The 20,020-nt window shown below is 37.8% G+C and overlaps 1 protein-coding gene across 5 annotated transcripts in view; it reads left to right on the top strand.

The window, feature by feature from the left end:
• LOC131426449 (uncharacterized) overlaps positions 1–20,020 on the top strand; it is a 115,591-nt gene that overhangs the window by 78,208 nt on the left and 17,363 nt on the right. For all 5 annotated transcript variants that reach the window (XM_058589187.1, XM_058589184.1, XM_058589186.1 and 2 more), the window contains exon 3: positions 12,219–12,431. In XM_058589187.1, the coding sequence (XP_058445170.1) occupies positions 12,219–12,431 (213 nt within the window). The remainder of the gene's footprint in view (positions 1–12,218; positions 12,432–20,020) is intronic.

Raw genomic sequence — 20,020 nt, 5'->3', positions numbered from 1 at the left:
TCGCAAGTGTATATAGAGCAGATTTAGGACGATAGAGTCTTATATCTGCCTCAAAGATACATGCAAAGAGAGAATCGAATTTCATGGTTATTTAGGAAAACCTCGAGCCTCAGACTCGTTTAATTTGGAGTTCAGACCAGTATTGTTGCATCTGATTAACAAGCTTGCTTCAAATAGAATTGAAACAAAGACAATTGCCTGTATTTTAGTAATTTATTATTGAATTCAAGATCTTTTTTTATACAAATGCAGCGTTTTCTTCATACTTTTATAAAAAAAAAAACGTCACGGTTTCGAAGGAATTCTCGAATTTTTCCTGAAACACGGCTCATTAGACGGCGCACACCTTCTTCGTCCATCGTTTTAGCAATCTTATTCCACCAGGTCGTTATCTGATTGATGTCTTTGACAACCTTTCCCTTGAGCCTCCTCTTCAGGATTACCCAGTATTTCTCACTAAGGGCGAAACTGGGGGCAGTTGGATGGGTTAAGGTTTTTCGGAACAAACTAGACCCCTTTCTCTGCATACCATTTTTGAACGACTTTGCTGTAATGACAGCTTGCCAAATCTGACCATATTTTCAATGTTTTACTTCTGATTACTCTATTTTACTAAATCATCTCTTTATTCAATCTATCAATTTCCGTCTAGCTTCGGAGAAAAGTTTCATTAGGAATGATTTCATCTTCCATGTTATTGATTGTCTTTCAGGATTATAAAATGAATGATAAAAATAAACCATTGCGCAAATCCGTTTATATTACAAAGTTAATAACAGAGATAACATATATCGGTATATTGAATACATAGTAAAAAACACTTGATATTAATATTTCAAACAGTAAATTAATATTTTTCTCGGTAGCCGGCTGCCCAGATCAACTAATATAACCAATTAATAATTTCAATAAATAATTAAAATAATAAAGCGGAAATAATAAAGAATCAAGATGCGCGTGAAATCTGTTGACCTTTGTTTGGTGATTTTAAATGATTTTATAATAACTGTTTAGAATATTTCAATGCAATGAATCAACTTTTTTGTCTAAATACTATTCGCTCGTTTATTTTGTATCACGTAGTTTCATTTATAAAAACGTGCTTAATCCACCTAGCAGTGAGATGATACCTTTTTTTATCAATCCGCATGTGTTTTTTTGCATGACTAAAAAAAACGCGAAAGGTAGATGCATAAACGAGTGACTGCATACTCGACAGCCGGCTGTCCGGAGTTTTGTCAATTTCGGAGATTGACTGTTTCGTGCATTATATTGCCAGCACAAAGTAACACATAAAACGATAATACTTAAAAACATTCTTGGTAGCCGGCTACCCAGAGCAATAAACACATGATAACATTATTAAAACATTTACTAACAAAGTATCCTTTCCTGTGATGCATGTGGGAATGCAGAGGATTCCTCGGTTCTTAGTAGCAACATGCATCGAACTAACAATCCTTTCCCTCCCAAGTAGATCTGCATTCGGACGTGGCCGGCGTCGGTATTGATCAGCATGCATGGTTCAATACAGTTTGCACAGTGTGAAACAATGTGTTATTCCCAAACATGTTACTTCAAAAAATCATTTTGCAATCTCAATTGGTCCAGATCAATAACGGAGTAGCAACACACGGGCGGTCTCTAATGCTAATGCTAATGCTAATGCTAATGACAGCTTGCCAAATCTGACCAAAACATTACGGGATGGTCGTGGAATCGAATTAACGGCAAAATTCGTTTTTGGAGACACTCATTTTGGTATAGTTCCGATGTTATTGTCTTATTTGTAACGAAAACTTTCGTTTTTTTGCCACAGCTGCAAATGCCCTGCCAAATCATAAATTTTCTTGCAAATTTGTCGGCAAAAACAAATCTAAATTTGGCTGGAACATCCCCCCAGACCGTTGCCAAGTACAACTTTGACCTGGGATTTGCCCGAAGTCAGCCTTGACATAGGTTTCATCGTCCATCAGAAGACACCCGTCGAACTTGGTCAGCACCTGGTCATATAGTTTCCTAGCACGAATTTTGACCACACTATTCTGTTTTATGGTTCGATTTGGCTGTTTGCTAGCTCGATACGACTTGATTCATTCCCAGAGTCGAGTTCTCCTCACGGTACTATGGGCCGCACCGAATTTTCTGGCCAAATCACGGTCCGACAGATTAGGATTCCTCTTAATCGTCTTCAAAATCTTACCACGCAGTTTCCGGTCGATAGTTCCACTCCGACGGTTGGCTTGAGGCTTCCGAATAGTCGTCAATATTTCCTTATACCGTTTGATAACGCGCCATACGGTATTTCTGGGCAATTTCAGCTGTTTAGCTAGGCTAGATGCAGACCACAATGGATTTTCCAAATAACTGTGCAAAATTTTTTCCCTTCTTTCGGCTTCCATGTTGATCGTTTACAAAGTACAGTCGATTTGCGGAATGTCAAAAATCATACGTGAAGTCGACAAAATTCCCGACACGTGAGCGCCAAGAACTTCCAAATCCGTCCACCAGGAGCGCCACAATATGAGCAAAAGTTTGTTCCAATTCTAAATGAAGCAAGCTTTAGAATAACAGCTCACAATTCGCCAAACAGAATGAAAACCTTCAATGCCGATCCGAGTATCGTGGTGCATCTTCATATTCACAGGGCCGTGAATGCATAAACTGAAACCAATATCAGTGGAATCGTGGCCAGAAGCGAACAATTCGGCCACGAAAATTAACTTCAAGCCTGCCTCGTCAAAGTGTTTCAATTGTTGGCCTCGTTTCCGAATCGAAAAAAAACTACTCCACCTGCGCTGCTACCTCGTATCCATTCATCAAACACAATTATTTTATGTCGGCTAAAAGCTTCAGCGAATTAAGGCCTGCAGCACATGGCGCCTACCCGAATTCGATGCATTCCGAGCCGAGGTTTGATGAATTTGGGATCCATTCCAGTACGGCGAAAGTGAAATACTAGTTGGTTAAACGATTTCGTTTTCATCGCCTGAACGCGATTAGGATGACAATCGTTTGTCATTATGGCGAAACCTTCCAATGACTACTTGATCTGCCCCCCGAAAAAAAATTTGACAACGGCTTCCGAACCATTCTTTTGTTGATTGTTTTGAGTCGGCGCCGCCTGCTTCGCTGTGGCAAAAAAGTGAAACTTCAACTCTTGCTACCAAAGAGCTGGCAGAGGGCAAGCGAGCGGGGGACAGGTCATCGCAGGCAGCACAAACTACCGGACCCAGCTTTGCCAAGGTCTTCTTCGATCATCGCGAGCTTCCATACGGCAATTGAGTAATTCCTTGCCGGATCGCGCAATAGCCCGGACGGGACACCAGGCAGGCAGTCAGTCCGTCGTCGTTTGTCCGATTAATGTTTTGCTGCTTTCATAGCTCCCAGGTCGAAGCCAGGTGTATTATTCATGTTTGCAGCAATTGTTCGGCTCTTCACCGGAGTAGCCTGCCCGGGGGCAGTAAAAGGGCATTGTTCGGGTTCGGAGGATTGCGTGTCTGTTTTTTTTAAATATTTCTTTTCTTTCTAGTTTTTGTTCGACCGCGAGAGCAGCACTGCGAGTTTCTGTTTGGATTGCGCTTTCACTTTCTTGCAGCACTCTCGGTTTTGTTTTTCCTCGCTTTTGCCCATACTTGGGTGATGTATTTTTTTTTAGATCCAGCTATTTTGTGCTTGTTCCACTCCGACTCCGATTAAGTTAGAAGCTCGCTCGATGATTCATGGCATGTGGAGCTTGTTGATGGTGGCAAGGGCAAAAGATGCGGCAAAAAGTGCGAAGATGAGCGCACACCCTTTCGGCATTGGGGCAATGTACCGCGTGCTGCCGAGCCATTTTGGGAAGGGATGGTGCAATATCGCTTGGAAAGCGTTCAGGTGCGCAGGTTCGTTGCACCTCCCCCTCGAGGGAAGATATCGAAGATAACCTGATGCTTACGTGTTATAACTATGTTTGGAATCCTGATCAGCTTTAGCTGTGTTTTCGGATTCAAGACGATGCAACTAATACTCCAAACTTAACCATCAGAACACGCTGTGCACGTATGAAAAATAGATACCCATACGTATTGTAATACCAAGGATACACAAACCTCATTGATTAGAGAAAATGTAAAGTTTCGACATCTAATGTTCTGGTCGAACGAGCAATCGAATTGAAGTCCAGAAGAGGTGAGATTGATAATTACGATCGTATCTCTCGAAAATTCTCTCTAATCAAAATTGTTTTTTCAAACAAAAAAAAAGTTCCGACCTTAGCATCAATTTTCTAGAATTTTATTGCATGTTTCTTTTTTCGGCTTGGCTTTATCCTTGAGGTCATTGGAGAACAAAACGATTCTTCAGGAAAATGAAATTAACTAAAAAAGTAACGCTTCGTAATGTCATAATACCTAAAATTGCAAAAAGTTACGCATGTAACACTTCAAAACACCTAAAGTTATTTAATAGTAACGAATGTAACGCTTCGTAATATCAATATCTTACAAAAAAGTATCGCATGTAATGCCTCGTAACACCAATAATTTAAAAAAAATAACGTAGGTAACGTTTCGTAACACCTGAAATTGAAAAAAAAAGCTACACATGTAACGTCTCGTAACACCCATATCTTACAAAGAGTAACGCGTCGTAACGTCTAAAATTACAAAAAGTAATAATTTGTAACACCAGAAATTACAAAGAAGTGTCGCAATGTAATGCTCCGTCACGCCTAATATTCCAAAAAACAATAACGCACGTAACACTTCAAGCAAAGCAAAGTCTTGGCATTACATTCCTTTTGTAGAATTTGACCTTTTTGTTTCAACAGACTTCGCAGCCGATTCTTAGTGTACAGAATCATTGCATGGCTAGTACTATGGATCCTACTGACACTAAGAATTCTTCCAGGTCGGGGCTCGAACACCTCATAACACCTAAAATTACAAAAAAAGTTACGCATGTCGCTCTTCGTGAAGCCTAAATTAAAGAAAGTAACGCTTGTAACGCTTCATAACGTCTAAGATTACAAAAAAAGTAACGCATGTAACGTTTCGTAACGCCGTAACACTAATATCTTACAAAAAAGTAACTCATGTAACGCTTAAAATTCTGAAAATGTAACTTATGTAACGCTTCTTAAAGCTTGAAATTAGAAAAAGTAACGCATCTATATATCTACACTAATCAAATGTTACTTTTAAGTAATAAAATAAATAAAAGGTTGATACGTTTTTTTTTGTTTTTTAATTTTTTCGGTTTATTTTCTAATTCTCGAAAACGCATAATTTTTTTTTCAGTGCATATTTTTAGAGTGTCTTATTATTTTCCTGCAACTTTTTTTGGAGCACCATTTTCCTACAATTATCTATGTAACGCTTGAAATATATGAAAAGTGGCGCATGTAACACCTCGTAGCACCAATATCTTACGAAAAAGTAACGCATGTAACGCCTAAAATTATAAAAAGCGTTACCTAACACATAAATTACAAAGTATCGTATGTAATGCTTCGTAACGCCTGAAATTACAATAAAAGTAACGCATGTAACGTTTCGTAACGTCGAAAATTAAAAATAAGTAACGCCCCCTAACACCAATATCTTGCAAAAAAAAAGTAACAAAACTAACGTCTAATGTTACTTTTAAGTGTTGAAATAAAAAAAGAGTTACTACGTTTTTTTCACTTTAATTTTTTCAGTTTATTTTCTAATTGTAACTAATTCTAATGTAACGCCTCGCAACATCGATGTCTTACAAAAGGCAACGCCGGTAACACTTCATAACGCCAGAAATTGAAAAGAAGTATCGCATGTATCGCTTCGTAATGCCTAAAATGAAAAAAAGCAACGCCCCACCAATATCTTACAAAAAGTAACACATATAACGCTTCTCAACGCCTGAAATTACGTATTGAAATTACGTATTGATCCAAATATTTACACTAATCAAATAAATGTCAAGTAACATTTGACAAGTGTAAAATAAAAAAAATGTTGATTCCTTTTTTTTAAATTCATTTGTTTCGGTTTATTTTCCAATTGATTTTCTGGAACACCATTTTACTACAATTATCTGTTTCCGAGATAAGAAGAGATTTGACGAAATTACATGCAAAAAATGCATTCGCCATTTTTAAAAGAATGTCTTGAGTAAAAATTTGAATTAATTTGAGAATATAAAATATAAAAATTTTGACCTATGTTTATATTTTATATTCTGAGCTCGTTCCAAATCCCGAAAAGTTCCACAAGAATTCCGAACTTTTATCACTCAAATTCAAACATTTTTGGCTCCATCTGACCCCCGATCTGAACTAAAAATACTTTTAAAAAATACCCAAAACATACACTGCATTGACAATCCCAAAATAAATTTACCCAATCCCATTTAAGCGCGATTCGAATCTGAACGGTTTTTCTTTTCAGAAGAATCAAAAGTACTGATCTTAAATCCAAAGTTTCCAGATTTTAACACTCAAACAAGAAGTTTATTGTTCTAAAAAAATATATTTTAGTGAATTTTGGTTCTTTACAATAACCAATTCGAATCTGCGAGTCAGATCTCATTTCAAAACTAGTTTGAAATATATTAGAAAAGCACTCATGAGATTCGACCATAATCTGACATTTCTACCTTTGAAAGAAACGAAAAATTTATTCTAAATTTGGAAAAAATATAAATGCTCGACTGTGCAATTGAATCTGAATTTTGCTCGCACATTGTTAAAATCCTAACTACTTCCACGTCAAATTGACAGAATCAACGAACGCGGTCAAATCAACTGTCATCAATGTAATAAAAGTATACGGACAACCGTTTGTCGGCTGCCCCCGACCTAGAAGTAATCATAGTGTTAATAGGAGTGTCGTAGTACTGATCATGCTATGACTGTTCGCTAAGAATCAGCTGCGAAGTCGGTTGAAAAGGATTTAAAGTCAAGATTTTGCTTTGCTTTTCGACAGTCAGGAAGATCACAACTCGAAAGGAATCCAAAAAATCTTCATTATTCAAGAAAATTAAATTGGATGGTTCGGTCATTTTATACAGGATTTAACCTTTTTGGTCGTTCTCGAAGTGAGAATATGATTCAAGAGTTTTTTTTGTTTAATTAGGTACCTAATCTTCTCAAAACCCCTATACAACCCCTAAGATATGTAATTCATTCCATATAATTAGTAAAATTGACGCCTATTTTTTCAACATGCAATTTAAAATTTGCACATTCCTTATTCCAAATATCTCTCTCTCTCTCTCTCTGTGTGTGTGTGTGTGTGTGTGTGTGTGTGTGTGTGTTGGGAAAATGACATCGATACAAGAGCAGAAACGCCAAAGATCTCTTTAGCAACGGGTCTGAATTTTTCTCGCGTATCGTTAAAATTCAAACTACTTCCACGTAAAGTTGACGGAATTAACGAACGCGGTCAAATCAACTGTCTTCGATGTAGTAAAAGTATTCGGGCAACCGTTTGTCAACAGTCAGGACTGACTGAATCGGAACGAGAGTCGGAGGCCTCAAAAATCGTCTTTTTTTATTCGAGATGTCGCAAGGAAGTCTGCAACCGTGTACTTACAAAAAGGTGTTGGGGGCTGTCCATAAAAGACGTCACGCCGCAAGGGGGAGGGGGCTGTTTCATAAAACGTGACCTTTTGTGACAGGGGGGAGGGGGGGAGGTTTTTGGAATGTGACGTCCAATATTTTCAATGAGCCATTTTTGAAATACCTAATTATATTCCTGCTTTACCTTATTTCCTGAAAAAATCTCCACAATAAACGTTTACATTCTATAGGAAAACGTGTATTTGTCGATGTAAAAGCTTCTTCTTGTAAATTCGGAAATGAGTGATGCAGGAAATCATTTCTGTTGTGATCAGCAAAAGTGCACGGAGGAGCGAGTAAATTAGCGAAATTAATAAATTTTGCCAAATATGAGTAAAAAAGAAAAAGATGCCTTCAAACGGTTTAACTTGAGTTATGCACTGACAATTTTTTCAGTAATTTGATATTCTAGCATTGATAATAGTATATCATAAGAATTTCTCTTATCTGATTCTGATGCAGTTTATTCAATTGTACTCCATTTGAAAAAGGACGGGAGATCAACGATTTCAGACGTAGATCATGTCATGTCTTATCTTGATCAAATGTGATTTTCCTCCACCAACATCAAAGCTTATCGAATCATCCAATGATTCAACTTACATAAATTAAGAATCATTTTAGCTCAAAATCACTACCCATTGTGTGACGGAAAAGCAGTACCGATATTGATCGATGTGATTTAAATTTCACTGATCAACTGATAATGAAAAGATTCTCCGGCAGTGATCTCGTTTTGATGAGGTTTTGGTCTTTATTTTCACAGCCCTGTATGCTACACTAAGGAAATATTATTCTTTACCTAAAACAATAATATATCTATATCGATTTTTCCCTCATATTTATATGGTTTGTCATACATATTGAATGTATTGAGATGAATTTTATTTATTTTGAATTCGTGACATGTGACATAGGGGGAGTGGGGGGTCTTTGCTTCTGTGACAATTTGTGACAAAGGGGGGAGGGGGAGTAAAAAATCGTCAAAAAAGTGTGACGTCTTTTATGGACAGCCCCTTGACAGCAAGACAAACTTTGAACAGCTGGACCGGAATATAAGAACTGATGTACTGAGAAAGAGTAACTGAAAAAAAAACGTGATATTAGGCAAAGCAATATCTCCTGTGGCTTGCAGAGCGACACTTGCATTGCGAGCGGAATTGTCAACCAGACAATAGACGCGAAAGACAGTTGTCAGCAGTGATGCCATCTCTACCGATTTATTCGTAGATCCACGAATTTTTAGCTTTTCTGCAGCTCTACGAATGAGTTCAGGAGGCTCACCTATGGGTTTTGTATTATTTTCCCGTGAATCCTCAAATTTCGCATACGAATAATAAAGGAATAATTTGCGTAGATTTTCATTTCGTAGATGTTCAATGATATATTGTCAGCTTCAAGCTGGCTACTTCTCAAAGAATATAGTTTTTAATTGTTTGTAATTGAACTAAATTCTAAAACTGAATTTTGGAACTAAGCCTGGCATTTTGTCCGCCTGAATTCTGAACTTAACTTTAATTTTAGAACTTAGTTTCGGATTCAGAATTGAGTTCCAAATACAGGTTAAAAAGTTAAAACGAAAACTCTTGAATTGATTCCTAAGTCTAGATCCTGGAACTTGTTTCTTGACTAGATTCTAAATCTAAATTTAGCGCCCGTCTATACAGTGTTCTGATTCAAATATTCAAGTTCAGAATTCTGGAACGAAATTCGAAGTATGAATTCTAGATCTGGATTCTGTAATAAAATTTTTGATCTGAGCTCTAAACCACAATTTTGTCGTGAATACGACTTACTTTACTATGGGGTGCCTTTCCAAAATTTACCCTCTGAGAGAGTGATAAGTTTTTGATCGTGAATATCTCTTGTTGTATCTAACGAATCAACATAATTTTTGCTACATGCCATCGGAAATATGATCACAATTTTATGATCAAATTTTCAGTTGTGTGACATAATCTCAAATAGTTCAAAATTAAACTTTTCTGAAATGTTTGGTATAAACGAGTATCATAAGGCGCGTTTGCCTTTCTCGTATTTTGAAAGCTCATAGCTCAGTGATCTGTGAAAGGATTTATATAATCTAACTACCAACAGAATCGAAATTTTTCAACTTAAACGTGTATAGCAAAAGCATTGAAGTATTTCAATAGTACACTATTGAAAAACCTATCTCATTTGACCCATGTCAACACCAGCCAATCAGAACGCGTTCTGAGGAAGAGAAGAAAATAGCTACTGCTGTACAACAAATCGTTCAAGAAAAATGTTCCGAAAAGTGGTGAATATCGTAGTGAGTTCCTCAATTTGGTCCTTCTGAATGCTAGAAACGAATCCCTACAGCATATTGATAGTTTCTTTCAATAAATTATGCAAATCCGAAAGGAAATAATCGACATTAAAATTCTGTATGCGGCTATTTTTATAGCCGTTAGGACCGCCCATTAGTGAAAAAGCTACAAACGAAATCACATAAAAGGAAATCTCTTAACAAAAATTGAATCAGTTTGGATTCTATCGCCACTGCGAGCAGATGTGTTTTGTGTCGTCTGCACAGCTAGTTTCGCTTTCGACAAGAGCGATTACGTCACAGCTGCCAGTCATTAGCATTGGGAAAAAACAACGGTGGAGAGCATTACACAATATCAGCCGTTCTAATGGCTCTAAAAGTTTTCTGAAGAACTATTAGGATGTGTTGTTCGCAAATCGAAAGAAAATATTCTCAGTTTAGTGCAAATCTAGAACAGTTTGGTTAGATTTTTGCACTTTTCGCTGTGTAAAATTCACAGTAATCGAGATTAAGTGAAGCCTTCTTTGTTTTTGCGAAAAATGTGGAAAAGAGAAATGCTTGCATAATTCATACAATTGATCAACTAATTGATATTCGGAAGTGTTAAGGAACATGTCATTTGTTTTCGTATTCACGACATCCAGTTATGTCTCTGACATTACCCACCCGCCTTCTTTAAATTGGCTTCGGTATCAGAATTTAATTCCTAAATTCAGTTCCTTAATGCAACTTTTGTGTTTATTTCCAGAATTCCGATTAAACATACTGGAATTGAATTCGGAAGAACATGGATTCTTGGGAACTAGATTCTGGAACTGAGCTCAGTAATTTTATTTATGTTCGGAATTAAAGTTTAATATTCAGTTCTAGAATTGAGTTCGGAACCTGGATACGAAAAATGTTCAGTTCCATAATTCTACAACTAAATTAATGAACTGAATTCCTGATCCGGAATCTGAATTTTGCAACAGAATTCGGAGTCCATCTCAGGTTCCGAATTCAATTCCAGTCACGTTTTAGTGTAGATGCACCGTTACAATTCTGGTAGCGAAGCAGTAAAAGTCGCAAAATTCACACAATCAATCCTTTAATACGAACGATTATTGATGTTCGTAGGTGTGGATCAGAAATCAGAACGAATTGGCTCAAATGGCATGTAATGATGTTCGTAGGTGTGAAGTTTTATTCGTATTCACGCCCTCCAGTTATGTCTCTGACATTGGCCACCCGTCTTTTTTATTATATAAACTACAATGACTACAGTTCTTTCCAATTTGATATCCGCTACGGGGATTGAACTTGTGCAATTTTGAGTATAACGTTTCGCAAGTTTAAGGTCAAAACCACCGTTTGATGAAACCAGTTTAAGTTTCCGATACTTCTAATCATATCAATTTGGTAAAAAGCATTTCAGTTATCGGGAAAAATTACAATGGGAGAAAAATGCAAAACACACACTTCGTGGGCGGTATTTTCTTCAATCTCTCATTGTTTATGCACATGCACCGCGTATGTAATTTCGTGGGGAATAGTCTATTTGCCAATCGATAAGTGCTGGTTAATACCACTATCTCGTAGCATCAACCGATTTCCCGAAAGAATTTCCCCTCGAATAATTACATACGCGGCCAACCAAAAACAACCTTCTTCAGGGCAAAATTGGATTATCCTCATATCAAAACAATGTTTTCCACGGCCTAATTACTTACCCCGGTCATTTCATCCTAATAATTCCGAGATTGATAGCCACACGATCGCCCACAAACATCTCCTCTCTAATTAATAGCTTTTTTGCTATTCGTTTCCTTCGGGCTTCGGCTTGCTTTACGGAACGGAACGTTTTCTATAACGAAAATAAACCAAACCGAGAAAAGCATTATCATCACCATCATCATCAATCGTCGAATCGGAGGAAAAAGTGGTGCAATGTATTTTTTGTTTCTTTTTAGGTTTTATTTCTCTTCCTGTCGAGAAAGTCCGCTAGAGCTCTCGTTTTCTTCCGACTCCCCGATAACAGTAATGTTCCGCTCCTCTTGCCTCCACCGGCAGTGCGCAGCAGCAACCGAAGTAAGCCACCTGAAATCGAGAAATAATCAAAAAATTACCGGTCCAAAATTGCAATCTGATGAGGTAAAAAATTGAATTCGCGTACTCACAAGCAAGCAAACCGAACAAACAATCACACTGCAACAAAGTGCGGATTTAAATCTAATCAGTTCCGTTTGATTTCCTCCATTAGCAACCGAAAGCCGGCCACGAACCGTATTTCGCCACGCAGATTTTTTTTTGTTTGTTTAGTGTGTTTCATCACCAACATCGTACTTATTCTGTTTTCTCATCTGTTTACAGTGCTCAACGTAGCCGCCGGGAAGGCTCCGATGCAGATTTCGACGGACGCATCCGGAATACCGCAGAAAGCCATCGACGGATCGACGTCGGCGTTCTTCTCACCGGAAACCTGCTCCCTGACGAAACCGGAACGGGTCCCGTGGTGGTACGTCAACCTGCTGGAACCGTACATGGTGCAACTGGTGCGGCTAGATTTTGGAAAGTCCTGCTGTGGTAAGTAGAAATTCCTTCTCACTCTTCTTTGACCTTTGCTCCAAGCGCTTCTTCGGCTCAAAATTTAGCGATCCGCCAAATTTCTTTCCCCGGCACGTCAATGACCTCACGGCGTACGCACGCATAGCTTCTCAACCAAGTTCAAGTTTCAAAAAATGTAAACCTTCCTACCTAGTTTTCCAGTTGACGCGACTCGGCATTCACCTTCTCTTTATGTTCTTCTCCCCTTGGTAAACGAAGGAGTTTTATTTTTTTTTGTTCAAGCTCCGTTGATTTTGTGTTTGGCAAATCGTTTGGAAGCAAATAAAAATCATCGCCTACTGGCGGCAGTCAACCAGCTCTGTCCAACGAAGCAACAACAACAACAACGAAAGTCATAAAACAACAACAATAAAACTTCGGGCTTGAAAACGGTCGCAACTTTCACTTTACCACCGTCGTCGTCATCGTCGTCTTCGTCTTCGTTTTGCCATTAACGACAACGTCGTTTAACGTATATGCGAACTCATATCGCTGCCAAAGAGGTTACGTATCAGGATGATGAACAAAGGGGTGGGAACATTTGTGTAGGCAGCGATGCCAATTTTTTTTCGGGCAAGTTTGAAAAAAAAACAGAAGTTTCTAAATTTTCACAACAATAAACAATATCGAATACTGTTTGAAGTTCTTCGAAGTCGCGCACCAAAAACCGTTTATGGTCCCACACCCTTTTATCCATCATCTTGGTTACGGGTGGTGTTGTTTATGGCTGCTGCTGCTGAGTTGAGCTTTTTCTTTCGGGCGCATTCCAATCTGCCTGATCGTGCAGCGTTATTTTTTTTTTTGTTTAGAGTCTGTGTTATTTTTGCTATCTCCGGACAGTCGTGGTTTATCGCACCCGGGACCCCGAAGGAAGGGACAACAAATATGCGAGGGCCGAAGGGAACGTGCTCTTTGATTGCGACTTTCTCGAATATTACGTGGCAATGCCGCAGCAACAGCACTAGCGACTTTTTGTTTGTTGTAGGCTGCCAGTCTCTCAGCAACAGCGGTTTTTTTAGATTGGATTTTTAAATCGCACGGATCTGTTTCAAAAAGTACCGATTTCATGTATTATTTAGCCATTTGCTTGTACTTTTTTTGTTTGCTCTTTAAAAATACGCCGTCCTGAATGGTAAATATCTACTCGAATAAACCACACACACAAAAAAAAAACGCACAATCGAAAACGAAATTAGATGGAAAAAAAATTAATTGAGTGCGTAATTTCGGTCGCCATTATCTACTCGTTTTCCCTTTCAATGTTTTCGGATGCTCTCGCATGCATCAACAGAAGAATAACAAGACAAAAAAAAGCGCACATGTTTCAAATTTTCGATCACAGTAGGCTGCGCGCGCGCGACTGGTTTGCGATGACCCTCGGAACCACGAGGTGGCAATCAAAATTTACATGTTCGTATGGAAATTCCATTTCGGGGTTTTTATTTTAAGTTCCATGGTCGACAAAAAGAACACGAAAGGTTTTGGTTTTAATTGCTGATCGTCCTTACAATGGGTTAAAATCCGAGTGATTGATGTCGAATAACTATCAGTTCCAAGTGTATACTTGAACCGCTCACGCACTCAGGGTTGCCAGAATTGAAAACCATCAATGATTCACATTAAGACACAGAAAATATAGTTGAATTTTTGTACCACAGAACGGATATACGTCCATAGGAAACAATAAAAATTCAACAGTTGGGTTGAATCTTATTTGTTTCAAATTTGACTTCAAATTTGTCAAATCGAAACTGACTTCCTTACCAATAATTCTTGGAATCAATCGCTTAACGGACAACAAACGGATATCCGGATATAAATACTGTTTACTGGTGCTCTGAACTCTCAACGTTTCTTTTGAGAATTGAAAACAATTTGACTCATTGAAGAATTGAAAACCTATCAAAAAAATCATCACAAGAACTGTACCCGCAACCTTATCCAATTCGAGTAGAACAATATGCTTGGATTGAGCTATATTTTTATTTTACAATTTTACAGCTTACTTCCATAGCCTACATTATGATTATTTTTTTGCCTTTCCAATATAGAAAGGCTATGAAATGACTGTGAAAACCAACTTGTGAACCGAGTCCGAGTGTCACATACCATTCGATTCAACTCGATAAACTGAGTAAATGTGCAATCACTTTTGATCGGAGCTGACAGAACAGATTTTTTCGAACTTAGCCTCAAATGAAAGGTCTTACGGGCGCATAGGCTGCTATTGAACGTCAAGCTCATGTTTTTATGCGTATTTCCGTGTGATTTTTTATGCAGTTTTGACGTAGGACTTCGTCTTTCTTTCTACTATGTTCACCAGGGTGCATTTTAAACATTTTACATTACGGAAGTGTAACGAAATTACTCCACATTTGATTTCCTAATATCTTTTTTCCTGTTCAAGAATAAAAGAAAGTGTATGATTGTTTTCAATACCACATTCATTACGAAAACATTGTTTAAATAAGGAGTGTATCGATAAGTAGTTAGCAACATTCAAACAGTTATTACTCTGAAATGGCTAAATTTTTTGCAGCGTGTTTTGCGGTGACATGTTTGTTTACATGTCAATAACAGCTGCGCAATCGATTGGTTTCGGTACGGTTTATCGTTTCAATGATGAGTCGAATTGATTCGGAAACGTGAAAGAAAATTCTGCACTCGTGGTGCTCAGAAAGTGGTGTCACGTACAACGAAATTGCAAAACGGGTGAAAGTGCGCCACACTAGTGTCAAAAATACTGTCGAGAAGTTCGGTAAGACCCTTTCCATGAAGGATTTGCCCCGATCCGGTAGGAAAACGGGTCCCAGCCAGCCCGGCCGGGACTTAAAAGTGGTTGAGTACATCAGGAAAAACCCATCGGCGTCGACGCGGGATTTGGCCAAGCAGTTCAACACCAGCATCGTTGAATCGGATTAAATTTCGGAACTCCATGAAAACGTACAAGAAACAGAAGGTGCCGAAAAAGTCCCTGGTACAGCAAGGTCAGGCCAAAACAAGAGCGCGAAAACTGTATAACCGGATTCTACAGAATAAAGACGGATGCGTCCTGATCGACGACGAAACCTACGCCAAGAAAGACTCTCGAGCGCTGCCCGGACCGCATTATTATACGAAATCGGTGTACCGGGACCTGGACGACGCTGACACCACGGTGGCGATGGAAAAGTTTGGGCAGAAGGTGTTGGTCTGGCAAGCAATTTGTACCTGTGGTTTGCGGTCGTCGATTTTCTTCACGAAGGGCACAATTAATGCCAAGGTGAACGACGAAGAATGTTTGAAGAAGAGAATGCTGCCACTGTACAGAAAGCATAAGGCTCCTCCTCTCTTCTGGCCGGATTTGGCTTCAGCCCACTACGCCAACTCCGTTCTACAGTGGTTGTCAAAAAATAATGTACAATTCGTGGAAAAGAACATCAACCCACCGAACTGCCCGGATCTTCGGCCAATTGAAAGGTATTGGGCAATTGTCAAGCGGCACTTTCGGAAGCAAGGTACAGTGTCCCAAAACATGCAGGAGTTCAAAAAAAAAACTGGACAGCTGCCACCAGGAAAGTCACAAAAGTAACTGTGCAAAATTTAATGAAGAATGTCAAGTCCAAAGTGCGAGCGTTTCACAGAAACTAGGATTTTCTTCAATATAATCAGTGAAATGCATAAAAATGTAATCTTTCTACAATATATCGAAAACTGATGTCAAAATATGTTTTTTTTTCGCTTTTTTATTTAATAATCAACGTTGCTAACTACTTTTCGATACACTCCTTAGGTCCAAACACAACACATCATAATCCACCGAATCTATAAATAGACCCAGTGGCATGTTTGCTAGCTTCAGTCTATGACAATCCATGAACGGAAACAAACCAAGTGAGCAGTCTGCCATCTACGTCAAGACAGTGGAACTACACCCGGCATTATTCAAATGGTGTTTCAGTCAGTGGCGAATATGAGGCTCCGTTTCTTAAGCCTAAACGCAGAAAAACAACAACTAGTTTTTTTTTCTGTGAGCATATCTGCTGTTGGACGTATGAGTTTCGCTTCAAACAAGAGCGAATGCGTCATCCAGTTGCTGGTCTGTTGCATTGGAGAAAACGAAAACGAAAAGTGGACAACGATGGAGAATATTATACAAAATCAGTCAATCTAATGACTCTAAATGTTATCTAATCAACTATTAAAATTACTTCTTTGTAAATTGGGGGTAAAAATCATCAGTTTAGTGCAAATCTAGAATAGTTTGATTAGCTTTGTGCACTTTTTGCTGTGCTGAATTCGCACAAAACGAACGCAAAAAAAAAAACTAGACATTTCACTGCTTTGCCGTTCTAGAAAAATGTTCGAAAAGTGTTCAATATCGTAGAGAATCTCGCTATTTGGCTCTTCTGGGAGCCGAAAATGAGTCCCGTACAGCGTTTTGATAGTTTTTTTCACTCAAATATTGAGATGTATGAAATATTGAAATATATGAGGGATGTTCATCATCATACGGATGTCCGGATATTCTTAAGTTATCTTCTGAACATCCAATGTTCCTCTTGCAAAATGAAAACAATTTGACTCATTGACAATTTGAAAACCTAACAACAACTAGGGTAATGGCTCACTATTTCATCTCATTTTAAAGGACGTACCCCAAAAACCTGATTTAACCAGTAAAATCACTATGATTATTTCATATTTCTGTTTTAATCGCCTTGACCTCGCATTGGAAATTTAACTTAATATATTCAGAACAAGACAAAAACAACACTTCTGAAATGTTCACTGCTCTGTTTCTAATTTCATCTCAATGTATTTTCATTCATCCTATCGTTGATCTTATATTCATCCTATTAATTAAAAATTGCGATAGCAATAAAAAAATACTGCACTATTACACTATCAGGCAGTGCGGTAAAACTTCATTTCAATCGAATACTATTAGATGAAAATGAAATTTATGGCCTTTGAATGTCAACATATCCCTTCTGATTCATTGAAGCTCCCAGAATTCATCGTCAATTGAACAACCGTACCTAGTCACTTGAAGTTCTGCTTGCTCAGTTTGTAGTACCAAGTAGTCTACCAGTTTCATTGTCTTCACTGTGGGTAGTGAGCAAGTGCGAATGAACATCAACTCGATAACACAAAACTTTCTCAGACCATAATGATGAATAGAGGGTGGCGGTTCTCATTTCAGTTTTCAATTATCACCAGCCAATTAAACTCGATAATTTCGACTGTGTGAAATGTATTGAGATCGAAATATTAAAAATGAAAACTGAAAGAGGGAATAAGTGATTCATGTTTATTTTGTAATTGATATTTCAGTTATAATGACTGGTTTACCCTTCATCCATTATCTTGAATCAATTCGAATGTTTACATGAAACGAACTTGAAGGCCGCTCTTTCATTGAATTGTAAGAGATATTTTGTTACTTCAAGAGATAAACTGGAGCTGGTTGAACTGAGTTTCGAAACGAAAGAGAAACGAATGAAGGATGGGATGAGCATGAACTTAGCGTGGCACCTCTCGCCGATGACAACGCAAATAGGTGAATAATTTGTTGCTAATTAGTTACGATAATTTTGAATTTGTTGCTCTTTTTTTTTCTGAGTACTTCGCTAAGTTCATATGAAGTTAGTGAAGCCCCCCTTCCAAGTTTGTCCAAAACAAAAAATTATCGTAACTAATTAGCAACAAATTATTCACTGGGCTACGATTTGTTTTGAAGCATATTTGGAAGGGGGCTTTGCTAACATCATATGAACTTAGCGAAGAACTCAAAAAATAAAAAAATAATTAAGTAACAAATTCAGAATTATCGTAACTAATTAGCAACAAATTAACAACAAATTATTCACTGGGCTACGATTTGTTTTGAAGCATATTTGGAAGGGGGCTTTGCTAACTTCATATGAACTTAGCGAAGTACTCAACAAAATTAAAAAATAATTAAGTAACAAATTCAGAATTATCGTAACTAATTAGCAACAAATTAGCAACAAATTATTCACTGGGTTTCGATTTGTTTTGAAGCATATTTGGAAACGGGCTTTGCTAACTTCATATGAACTTAGCGAAGTACTCAAAAAAATTGAGCAACAAATTCAAAATTACTGTAACTAATTAGCAACAAATTATTCACCTATTTTCATCGGCGAGAGGTGCCTCGCTAAGTTCATGTTCATAAGGATGGGATGATGATGCCTCTCTTTGCTGCGACAGCGAAGATAGTGTGCTAGAATGTGAAGTTTACTGCAGTAGAGTGATCGACACATTCGATATCAATTGAATTGAATGAAGTTTTGCAGTACTGCTCTCAGGTTCAAAATATAAAATCTCTTTTCATAACATTATGAGAAAACTTGGCAATCTTGCGATACGAAATGAGACGAAAACAAAGGGCAATCAAGTAAATTAAGTGCAAATGTTCATCTCATATTTTTCAAGATTTTTATTCGCTTATCGGGTAATTTGAGAAGTTTTCAATCGTTGATTAAACAAGTGAAAAGTAAACATTACTAATTATGAAGTAATCCAACATTGAATAGTGGTTTAATAATGTGAAATAGTGATCAAGTTTTGAGACGAATCAATTAGTAAATATCTAGAAACATGACGAACTGTAACACTTGAGACGAAAATATTTCCTAAATACAAAATATAGTTCCTTTTCTAATGGAAAAAATCGATTACTGAAAGATTTAAAACGCTGTTTTTAATCCAAAAGTGTGACAAAAACCTCAATGGAAATTTTAAACTATTTCCCAGTTTGGTTCAGGTACGTTGAAAGATATGATTCATGTTCAAAATTATGAGGTGAAGGGATGAGATGGAATTAGGAGCTAAGATGAAATAGGGAGCCGTTACCCTAGTTTTTTTTTCTGTGAGCTTATCTGCTGTTGGACGTGTGAGTTTCGCTTCAAACAAGAGCGAATGCGTCATCCAGCTGCTGGTCTGTTGCATCGGAGAAAAATAAAACGAAAAGTGGACAACGATGGGGAACATTATACAAAATCAGTCATTCTAATGGCTCTAAATATTATCTAATCAACTATTAAAATTACTCCTTTGTAAATTTGGGGTAAAAATCAATTTTAGTTTTAAAGATTTTTCTCCATAGTTTTGCGGTTTTGCTTGCGATGTTACCAGGTTTTTGAACGCGGATTTTCAAAGTTATGCGGTATGTTTTTGTGCGGTATGTGGACCCCGCGTAAAAAATGACTTCGGTGTAATAGAATCCGCACTATCCGCTTAAATTTCTTGGAAAATTCTAGGCCAAGTCTGTTGAAACAGAAGGTCAAATTCCACTACAGGAATGTAATACCAAGGCTTTGCTTTTTTACTCGGAGATGACTAAACCGATTCCTAAAATCCTGACCTCAATTGAAAGTTATCCTTAGGTCATTGATTGAGTTCCAAAAGGCAATTGGCGGACACTTCTGGTGTCCGGAGATATAATCGAATGTGGGACATAGCCGACAAACCGTACTTTTTCCGATCTGCTCAATTTTTTCAGACATGATTCAACTAATTTGGCCAAACTTGGGCTCATCTGAAAGCTGCAGTGTGGCCAC

This window comes from Malaya genurostris, chromosome 1, assembly GCF_030247185.1.
Source record: "Malaya genurostris strain Urasoe2022 chromosome 1, Malgen_1.1, whole genome shotgun sequence".
NCBI lineage: Eukaryota > Metazoa > Arthropoda > Insecta > Diptera > Culicidae > Malaya > Malaya genurostris.
The sequence above is the reverse complement of the archived record's forward strand: the minus strand, read 5'-3'. Positions and strand labels throughout refer to the sequence as shown.